This window comes from Barbus barbus (assembly GCF_936440315.1).
Source record: "Barbus barbus genome assembly, chromosome: 16".
Taxonomy (NCBI): Eukaryota; Metazoa; Chordata; class Actinopteri; order Cypriniformes; family Cyprinidae; genus Barbus; species Barbus barbus.
This window is the reverse complement of record NC_136744.1, coordinates 8,460,739-8,472,222: the sequence shown is the minus strand read 5'-3', so window position 1 is coordinate 8,472,222 and position 11,484 is coordinate 8,460,739. Positions and strand designations below refer to the sequence as shown.

The 11,484-nt window shown below is 36.9% G+C and overlaps 1 protein-coding gene across 1 annotated transcript in view; it reads right to left on the bottom strand.

Moving 5' to 3' along the window:
- Nucleotides 1-323: 323 nt before the first annotated feature.
- The window catches only part of LOC306882394 (uncharacterized protein), a 28,004-nt gene continuing 16,843 nt past the window's right edge, over nucleotides 324-11,484 (bottom strand). Inside the window, exons 3-8 of the mRNA XM_079436988.1 lie at nucleotides 10,514-10,678; nucleotides 6,285-6,453; nucleotides 5,512-5,639; nucleotides 4,164-4,285; nucleotides 2,632-2,726; nucleotides 324-1,851 (exon numbers count right to left, since the gene is read on the bottom strand). Of these exons, the coding sequence (XP_079293114.1) occupies nucleotides 2,642-2,726; nucleotides 4,164-4,285; nucleotides 5,512-5,639; nucleotides 6,285-6,453; nucleotides 10,514-10,678 (669 nt within the window). The 3' untranslated portion in view covers nucleotides 324-1,851; nucleotides 2,632-2,641. The remainder of the gene's footprint in view (nucleotides 1,852-2,631; nucleotides 2,727-4,163; nucleotides 4,286-5,511; nucleotides 5,640-6,284; nucleotides 6,454-10,513; nucleotides 10,679-11,484) is intronic.

Sequence of the window (11,484 nt, the reverse complement as noted above, 5' to 3'; positions counted from 1 at the left end):
TGCAGTGCTCCTATAGGGAACACTGAGATGGAAGGAAAAATGCAATGCTTTGGATTTCTCTTTCATTCCTCCAAGAAACTTTCATTCATTTGCAAAACTTTTGTGATAAAAAACTATATATAAACTATGCAAGTGGGTGCAAATATTTTGTGAGAGAATGCAGTTTCTCTGGGTTTATCAGAGGAAGGAACTCTTTTGCAAGAGAATTAATTTTTTTTTTTTGCCCCAAATCATCCTCCCTTAAGAGTCTCTGACAGAAGGCTAAGGTCTCTTTTTAAGGGCTATTAAAACAAATCTATCCATATATCATGATAGACACATTTAAACTATCTGATGTTATTTAGAAATATCATATTTATTAAAAATACATTTGAATAACAATGCAATATGCATATTGAATTATTCCGTCCTTTTGGTACACTACAACACAAGATAAGTACAAAATCTCTTGGTCTTGTCTTCTTGTCTTCTGCCCCTAGACAAAAAAAAATCTGCCATACTTCAGCTCTCATTCATTTTTACACACAGTTTAACACCATTACTCAGTACAGTGACTATGAAACGATAAGTCAAGCTTACATCAAAAGACATATGCTGGAAGCCGTGTTTTAATATACTTTCCTGGCCAGAACAATATCATGTTACAGAAGTTTAATTAGAAAATTGATGTTCCATCTTTCACACGGAAGACTGCAAGTGTTCTGCAAAACAGACTTTATCTAGACATCAGTATTTTAGTACCTCACTCACCCAGCTGTCAGCAAAGACAGTTAAACACTCATATGCTCACTTTCTGAGCTTAACTTAATGCTGTCCAGGATATCTGACTGTTTTCACTGTGGATTAACTGTAGTGTTTTATTAGTAATAGCCTGAATTAAACACCTTATTAATTTAAAGGGGTCAATTCATACATTTTTTTATTTACATTTTCTCCCTGAGGTAAGATTAGTAAAGTTTTATAACCATTTTATACTGCATTTTTTTCTGTGTTTATGTCTTTGGACTACTATTTGGCAGGAAGCCCTTTTCAATTCATATTTAAGGATGATATTTCAGGTTCACACTCTGGGCTTGCTTAACTTTTAGAGAGGCGAAAGGTCACACATATAACATCAGACAGGCGAGCTGCGTACAGAACTGCCATAAGTCATTTACATATTATCATAAACCCCATCATCACAGCGATATATGTCTGTAGACAGAGGAATTCATACGTGGGAGTGCCTCTTATCTACTCTCATCTTCAAATATGATCCATGTGTCATGGATACATATTTGTTATATCTGTATATACACACTTACACATGGCAGTTCTTATAATAGTGGTACAAAATGATCTATATAAAGATATAGCATGCATGTTCAACATTTGTTATCATTTGGATTTATTTCAAGTATTTTACAATTAGGACAGCATCTGGTAAATTGTCCTGGCAGAAATTTATATTAGACTATACATAAGGATTTACTGCAATTTCCTTTGTCTGTTCACATTCTGTAAATACTTTTTCGACATTTATATCATCTTTATTAGTACCTCATTAGCTGACAAATCTAATGAGTGCTTCATTTGAATTAATGACATTTACAGAAATGTCATGTCACACAAACAAGCTCCATCAACAGGTCAACTTAACACTTTCATCAACATATAAGTATCTCTCTTAATATTACGTATACACATGATACCAATTTTTCATCATTACTCCAATCCCATTCATTGCTTTCTTGTGCATTTCTCTCCCATCTTGTTCCTCAGTCTGGACAACCAACTGCAAATGGCAAAAACTACCACTTTGTCCTTTGCTTTTTTGGAAAAGCAGCCCATCAAAGACCATATGCGCAATGTCTGATGAGAAAACAAAAGCTGAGAGTTAACAAGCTGCTCATTCACTGTGTGCATGATATCAGTTGTACTGAAACAATACTGCGGAGAGATAGAGCCATACTGTCCAAACAGTGCTAAAACAACAATTGACCTGGCACACAAACCCTGGACATCATTGGGGACCAAGCACTGAACGCTTTGTTGTTTCTGTTTTATATTGTTTCAGTTCTGACCTCTTTTTCTTCTTGCATGGAAGTTAATGGCAGCCCATGTATAACCGGTAAGAAGTTATGAAATTTGGCCCACCAATTAAAGGTCCAGCTGTTAATTAATTAAATTAATTTGGCCCACCAATTAAAGGTCCTGATCCAGCTAATCGAGCTCTTCGGGATTACTAGAAACTTCCAAGCAGATGTGAGTTGGATCTGGTTGGAGCTAAACTATGCAGAGCTATGACCCTCCAGAAATTGAGTTTGAGACCACTGATTTAAAGGGAGAAGGTTAAAAATATACATTTTAACATTAGATGTTCAATTTTGATGTTAGATCCACTGTTGTTTTATATAGAATTGTCATATACAATATGTATTGAAGTTACATAAATAGTAACTGTACAGAAAAAAATTAAGAGTAATCCCTTACTTTTTAAAGGAAAATTATTTAAATTACAGTAATTAATTACATGGTAATGCATTACACCCAAGACGGATTATTAAAATATAAGTCTTAATGTCAGATTTTGACCTTCATTTCCATAGTTATTGCCGTAGGAAGTGGCAGAGGATGGATTTTTCACCCTACCTGATTAATACTACTCTGGCCACAGTTTCTGATGGCCCAGAGCGATCATGGAGTTTCTGTTTGTCCTGGGCCGTTCTGCTGACATCACATCTGGGCTGTGAGGAAGACAGACACCATTTTAGCAATCTTAGTAGCAGTGAACAAATTCGTAGTGTAATTTGGGTGTGAATTTCAAGCATGCTTTCTATATCATGCTAAACACTGGGCCACTACTTTAAAATATTTTAAACACGTATTACATACATAACCTTTTTCAGATAGAACCAATGAGAATTTTAATGACCCATTAAGTTCGTCTGAACTAATGGAAGACAGTCTGACCTGATTTTTCAAATCACACAGCACTTACGCAACACACTGATCATTACAGTATGAGAAAACAGAGACACGGAGCAAATACTGTCTCTTAAAGTCAGCATATTGCATGAATCACCGGTCCGTATGGATATATTCCTGAGAAAATATCGGGAGGAAAGCGCATTCAGCATAGCTCCCATATCTCATCTAATGAGTGAAATACATGGGGAATTCGCTTACTCCCACCAGCATACCTCCAACCTGACACTGCAGCCCTGAACTATTCATCTGAATCTTTGCCAACCTGTGTGTGGGATCGCAGCTCACTAGTGGAATAGGTTGAGGTTCAAGTTGTTGTTTTTTATTGAGAGAAAAGACATTTTTCAAGGGTATGTCCCTAAAATGCTCTTCACAGATGAAGTATCTGTTATTAGTTCAGAAAGAATGTGGAGGCTATGTTGCAATTCACTCATCAAAACTGGAACTAGTCTCTAGCCTTCTCAACCAATCAGAACTGAACACTGTCACAGTACAAACTGATTCATTAACATAGTAAAAAGGTGTGGTATAGATGTACTAACATCAAGTATTAGTGACGTCCACAAAACCCATGATACTGGGAGTTCAATGACTGAATCAGGGTTGTTATTAACATATTGGCTGTTTATTAGTGCTTACAAAGCACATATTCTGCATGACCTTACTCTACATCCCTAATCCTACCCAATAGCCTGCTCTCTGCTCATTCATACAATGTGGTGCTAGTCACCGACTACCACATGAGCCAGTGCTGAGGTATTTAAGAGGAGGCAGCGTACAGGCGAGATTAGGACGCCCAGCAGTTTAGCGTTACAGCGTGCGGTTGTGATGAGAGCCTTATCTTGCATCACATGGACACATAGTGAGTCATAACATCAAAAGAGCGGATCCATTAGTAGTACTTGTGTTTGTGATACGGCTTCCCAGAGGTTACTGTATGTGCTCCCATTGGAACCACACAACTTCAAGGCGGAGTGAAGTTTAAATCATTTCCGTTCTGATTGATTTTTAATATCGTAACCAATCATCTGTGAAATAATGTGTCAATTTGACTTTTAGAAATAATAAATATTCTATTTAAAAAAAATAAAAAAATAACAATCAATGTGCCTTCAGAGGGAGATCAAATCTGAGTGTTGTTTTGAATGCTAATGATCTGAAACTCCTGAATGAGTATGAAAACATGGATGGAGTACCGGTAAAGCTGTGGACAGGATCTCTTCAGGGAGCCTGAAGACAGTCCAAGCCGGCTCTGGTTCCTCAGTTTGGTCTTCTTCACCAGTTCCTTCACTCTTCCCCATGTATAGTTCTCACTCAACTGCGATACACAAAGTTACACTGTAAAAATTATTGCAATTTTTAGCATGTAAGAATACTACAGTATAATAATTGGTTAGTTTAATTTATTTTTATTAACCTCATTTGTTGCTTTTGCATAAAAGCAAAATGAGTAAATGTTAAAGTAAATTTCCTTATACAGTGAAAAACTGTAATAGATCTTATTGCATGTAATTTGACTAAATAAATTCTGTTAATTGTGCAATTTTTTAAGTGAAAAAGAAGTTTGTATTTTACATAAATTGACATTCACTCAATTCCTTACATGACACTTGACATTTGATGCCAAATAATTGTGTTTCTTGTTTATTTGTTAACGGTTATGCACATTAGTTTTGTTACATATTATGCTGTTAAATTAATGTTAATTGCATTGTTTGTGTGCACCCTCTATATATTTGTATTTACTTTGATTAATCCTGTTGCTGTCTCTTACAACATGTTTTTATTTTTCAACATCAGTGTATTATGATGATTTACTTTGTATATATTATATACAAAACAGATTGTAGTACATTGGTTTATTAACATTATCTCAGTTAATGAAATATACCTTTTATGCACTGTCATTTTAAACTCAATCTGTAAATTTTGAATTTTGCTTCCATATTTTTACAGTAAAGTTCTGGCAACCACAGCTGCTGTTTTTATCATTAATTATTTGTGTATGATAGTGAGATACACATGAAAGCCATTCATAATACCAGTGGACTTTAGTCCATGCATTTTTATTACTTTATTAGGTAACACTTTCTCACTATTAACTAGTTGCTTATTAGCATGCCTATTATTAACATACTGGCTGTTTATTAGTGCACATATTCTGCATGACCATATTCTACATCCCTAATCCTACCCAATACCTAAATTTAACAACTACCTTATTAACTATTAATAAGCAGCAAATTAGGAATTTATTGAGGCAAAAGTCATAATGGTTTGTTAATAGCAAGAACTGAACCTTAAAATAAAGTGTGACAATATGATTATTATTATTTATGCAAAGTTTGGAGTTTCTTTGTCGAGTGGAATGTTTTGTCAGCTTCATTTTCATTTTCTTTTGAGTCAGCTACTACCATCTAGAATAATGTGATGAGTAAACGGATGTGTGAGACAGAGAGGCTTGACCAAACATTGGCTATAATTCTGCTTCCTCTGAGTGTTTGTCAGATTGAGTCAGTGGGTGTGGATATTTGATTGACTCACCCGTCTGTGCGGAGCGGAGAGGACCTCAGTGCTGTCACTCAGGTACTTGGCCTCTCCCTCTGTGTAGCTCCTTCGATTCAGACCCCTCCTCCAAACAGGAAGAGGAGGTTGGCAACCCATGTCACCATCTGTCCAAAATGAAAGATGCAGTTTTATTATCATCAAAACACACTATGAGGTGTGTTCATAAACTTTTATGAACAATTATAAATGTGTTATCCATGACTAAACTATAGACTCTCTGAAGGGTTTGTATACACAATACAGTACATTATCTCTGTTTTCCTGCCCACCAAAAATCCCTGGGATATGTTTCGTCTCTATATGGAATTCCAGAAAGTCCACCTATAGCTGAAGTATTTATTTCCCATTTCTCCAGAGACTAATGTTTGGTTGCCCACCCACCTGATGGAACATGAGATGAAAGAAAAGCAATAAGGAGAAACATGTCTACGTGCAACGTGGACAGCAAGGGGTTTATCTATTGATCATCTCTCTGTCTATATTCTTATATAATCTTCAAACTTGAAAACGTTCTTCAACTTTCAGGCATGGCTTTTTCAAACCAACATTCAAAGTTTGTCTTGAACTTGAATTCATTTTTCAGTTTAATTATGTGTTTATATAATTCATTCCATTATCAGATTATTATTTGGCATAGATAAGCCTGCTCCATGCCTTACAAACATTAGGCTTTTTCAATAGGGGCACCAGCCAGTGTAAACACAGATTAATCTTAGCATGTATGACTCCAGGTGTGTTTGCACACTGACCTCTCATGGCTGCCCTAAGGGGGATGCGCGTGACCTCAGGGATTGTGCTGAGGTCAGACAGTGTGCTGCTTGATGCCGTCAGGCTGTAGTGGTCACTGCAAAAGTGTCTCTTGAGCTCTTGGAAGGCCAAGCTAGCTGCTCCACAGCTACAGTGCTGCATGAAGAAGTCCTGAAAAAGAGTTGGAATTGAGAATTTGTCTCATAAAACTGAGGCAGTTTGATTTATTCACTTTGCTAGTGATATGAAGGTATGCACGGATAGGCCTACATTGTAATATTACACATGGATTTGTAAAGCTTTATGTTTTGTATAGATTTAATGCTATAAAAAGTAGTGTGGTCATTTGGGAAAGAAAAACACTTAAAATAGTTCACTTTATGAAATCTAAATTCAGTATTTGTGGATGTTCACGCCATGGGTCAAGGATGATAGCACATACTTGGCCCGTGGAATAGACAGCTTGTTCAGATTTATTCAAGTGAAAAATGACTGAAGCCCTCAAACACAAGCATTCAGTGACATAAATAAAATTTATTTCACACAATTTTTTTTTTTTTGGGTAGCCTTGCTACTTGAAAAATAGAGTAAATTTCTAATCCCACGTTGTCTGATTTTAACTTTATTTTACATGGCATAATTAATCTAGCTGTGATATAGACCCATAGTATGAACATATCAACCATATTTCAGACTTTAAAATATCTAACGAGAATGGCTTCATCACACATTCTATGGACAGAGCTAAAACTGATGCAGATAGCAGCGTGGATAAATTGGTATTAAAAAATGAAAAGGTTTGGGGTCATATTAAGAAGCAAGAGTCCTCATTTTTCTAGGAGAACCAATTCAAATATAAAAGACATCTCACTAGTGATTTTTCATTCCTATGGGGAACATTTAACTCTCAATAGTTGCAATCAAAATGACCCTGAATTGCTTTTCCAGTGGGAAATGTCTTTATCTGGGTCACTATTTTAAGCATTTTCCTCATGTATCACACATCATCACTTGGACCCCCTGAACAGCGAAAATCTGTTAGTGTCATTTCCACCAATTATTCTTATTGTTTACACTATTTTCCTCCAAACCAAATGTAGAGTGTAGTATATATGACTTATATTTTGTGTATTAAAATGCATAAGAGTCTTTGATGGAGTCTTTGATCCATTTCTCTAAAAGGTTTTTAAACCTCTGAAAATAGCATGGCAGTGTTTCTTGTGAGTCAGAGTGATAAGACGCTTCCCAAATCTCTGTTTATCCAAGATTATCCTCTTAGTTCCATTACATTAGTATTTGCGTGGTAAACGCTGTGTGACTGATGGGGTGATGATGCCAAGGCGGATGCTGTTTGTTGAGGATTTTATGTTGTTGTTGCAACACAGATTCCTTTGAAAGCATCTCTGCATCGTAGAGATTCTTGATGTTTTCGAAAAGAAAGAAGCATATGCTCTGAACATGGACTGAAGATGAGAGAATTCACCTTAAATGTCCCATAAACCAAAACACCAGATGCTTCAACCTGATGTGATGGCGCGTATCTGTTCATTGGATCAGTCATGGCTGATAACTAAGGAGAGCAGGGTGTAGAACTAACAAGGGAGACAGAGGACACTACAATGGGGGTAATTGCATATTGTCTGAGTTCTGAATGCTTTTTATGTGTACTGATGATAGCGTGTTGTGGGGGTTTGGGGGCGGGTGGGTAAAACAGCCAGGTAGGAGACTGGCGAGACAGCTTGGTCCATTAAAGTGGAGACTGGGGCACGTTTCAGGAGTTCCCCTGCCTTTTGATGTGTGTAACAGCATGCTGCTGCCTGTTGCGTTTTCTCCAAAGACACACACAGCCCAGAGAATCTAAAAGACCCAGGGAGTTCAAGAAGGGTGGTCAATAGTGTGTTCCTGTGTGTCACAGTTTTTCTGTTTGGATTTATTAGGAATAAAGGATTCAACATTCTGGATCCACTGATTTTTTTTCTTTTCTTTTTGGCTCCTTAACGATTCCATTAAGATTTTTTTCTGTATTTTTGCGGAGTATATCTGAGCAAGTCTTTTGATTGATTCTAAGAGATCATTCAGTTTAAGACCTTATCAACCTGAAGAGATTTTATCAACCTGATCTCATGAGAAAACAAAGCTATTTTAAAAGTGTGCAATTTTGTACAAAAAAATACATGACTTGTATACAAACTTTGTATAAGGTAGAGAGCAGATAGTACAAAAATGTAAAAATTCATATGAATTTGCAACAAATCAAAACAGTTATACACTGTCGTGAGACTGGAAGTTTTTAGTCTTTTAGACCATTTCAAAAATCTGGTTCATAAGAGTCATTCATTCATGAATCACTACACATTTTTTGTTGTGTGTAACCTCTGGGGACGACTCAATATAAAGTTGTCTTGTCCATTTATTGTCTTTACTGTCATGCTTGCATATGCTACAGGACTGAATGTTGTGAGAATCATTCACTTCCAGTATTTTAAATGAATGCAATCAGTTCTTATTCAGAACCTAAGCCTAAAGCAAACAATACGCATGTTTGGTTTCTGTAAAGAAGAACCTGTTTAAAATGTCCTCCTTTCTTTTGCCTGTCTTTCTCTCTTGCTTTCTTTGATGACTTTGAAGTGCAGGCTCCCACTGAGCTCACTCACTGTGACCGTGGAAGTCTTTTCCGGCCCCAGGGCCCGAACTGACAGAGCCAGTTTAGAGATGACTCTCTGAAAAACCATGAACAAAACTGCTCTCATTCAAAAGCACAGAGTCCGGAGACCAGGAAGATGTCTACACAATATAATGTCATGGCCTTTAGTCAGTAAGCAAAAGGACTAGAGCAGCAGGAGAACTGGGGTAGAAGAAGGGAAAATGGACAGCTGCATTACATAAAATATAGGTTTTTATGTTAAAAATAAAGTTTCCAAAAAGGAATTTTCACAGTAGTGCAATATAAGAGATACTCTGGGTTCCCCAAAGAACCTTTCAGTGAACAGTTCTTAAAATAACAATTTTTTAATGCTGATTTTATATAGCAATACATAACTTTAACTAAATAACTGAATGTTACAAATAAATTTGAGGATTCTTTTTGTGAATTTCCACTTTAATGGAAATGAGGTATGCATTCATTTTTCGAACTTGTATCCGCTTTTAACAAAGATAAGTTCCCTTTAGCCTCAATAGTTTGGAATTATGTTACTAATTTTGGAGCAGTTCAAATCCAAAGGGAAAAACAAAGCCCAACATGTCAGAAAAACACCCATGACTTCACAAAACATTGTAAAACATGTTGATATTCTTTTGTGGTTTTGGGCTGATAACATTCCAGCCAGATGTACCGTCTTGTTCTAAGATGGGAAAACAAAGACGCAGTGCTGAGTTCAGATTTTTATGGGTTACACATTGTTAACTCAGTTGAATCTGAACAACTTTGCGATTAACCAGAATTCCTTCTCATTTTTGCATTTTGCAGTAAACAAATGACACAATCCTTTCTAATTACTAGCATTTTTAGTTTAGCATATTTTTTGTCCATTATGTCCATCTGCTTTTCAATCCCATCTTTAATCAAACAAAATATATGTCATGCCTGAGTGAGCTTCTCTCAATAACCCACCAAACAAAGACACAGGAAAAGACTTTCGTCCTGAATAATGTCAACAAGGGACACATAAAAACAAATGAAATCCATGTGAGGGGACATCACATCCTTTGAAACGAATACCCTGTCTGTGTACGGGTCGAAAAGGGCTGAACCCAACAGCTCTATTTGTTAAATACGCTTTTATCCGTCTTGACCAAAAACCCCTAAACCCCACTCAAACCAGCTGGATTTACACAGACACAGTATGAATAATCCCTTGCCCTAGGCATCAATATAGGGTTTAACCCACAACAAATCATAAATCCAAGAAGTCATCTTTCATACTCAGACCTACAGCAGTGCCTTTCATCAATTTCAGATTGAGACTTATGGTGTGTTTCCAAATCTTCATCTACACAAGTATATGAATCAGGTAATACGGGGCTGTCCATACCTGCTCCTGGAGGACCAATGTTCTTCAGAATTTAGCTACAACCTACTTGACTAAATATTTTGAGTTCCTTGTTTAGCTGATTCAAGTGTGTTTAAACAGTATTGGAGCTAAACTCTGCAGGATAGTAGCCTTCAGGAGTAGGACTGGACACACTTGAGTTAAGACCATAAAGACTAATGCTGGCAGATGATTGATACCTCTTTAGCCTTTATCACTCGGCCTTCCTTCTGCAGGCCACATATCTGTTTCTGTAGTCGAAGGTTGTGTTCCAGTAGCTGTCCGATCTTCTCTATGAGCTGGCAGATGTGCTCTAGGTATCCCAGTCCAGAGCCTAGTGGGTTGGACTGATTGGCTTGGTTCACCTGGTTGTCAAGACAAAACAGAGACAAAATCATTTAAGTTTTTATAATAAAACCAAAAAAGAGGGCTGTAAACACTCACACTGGACACTAGGACTGCTCCCTTGGGGAAAGACCCCCCACCACTCTCTGGACAATAGGTTGGTTCTAAATAAAGGGATTACTGGAGCTGTTTATGTACACCATAGGGGGTTAAGCAACTTTTGTGGAATAAGCCAACAAGAACAGTGTGAACTGCATCCTATTGTTGGAAAGCCAATGGCTCATTTGACGTGCTAATGAACACAGAGCAAAGCCAAGGCTCCTACAGTTCATTCCAGGAGCATGACAGCATGTGTTCAGGTGGACCTGAGGTTCACAAACTGGTGACGGCAGCACCATGATCTCCACCCATTATTTAACACTACAAGTATTTTGACTATCTCTGTGGAATTCTTAATGGGATTTATTACAGCTCTCGAAACAGTCTAAATACAGTTTGCCAACTACTCCACTGCCTTTCATTAAACAATCTGACACATTCCAGGAAACCAGATATCATTAGACCACTGTACATCATTTATTTCAACCAAGACTGACACTGTTATGTAATGAAATTGGTTTATGAAAACAAATCCCATAATTCAAATGTAGTCTTGTATGTTTGCAGCCCAATTTTTCAACTGAAAGCTTGAAAAACTGCATTAGAAATCGAAGGTTGGTTGTGTGAATGATTGGTGGGAAACGTGTTAGGTGCTCTTGTTTATTTGTTGAATCATCCTTCCATCTTTGATTGTAAAGCTGCAGATGCTCACGTTTTTCCAAAAATT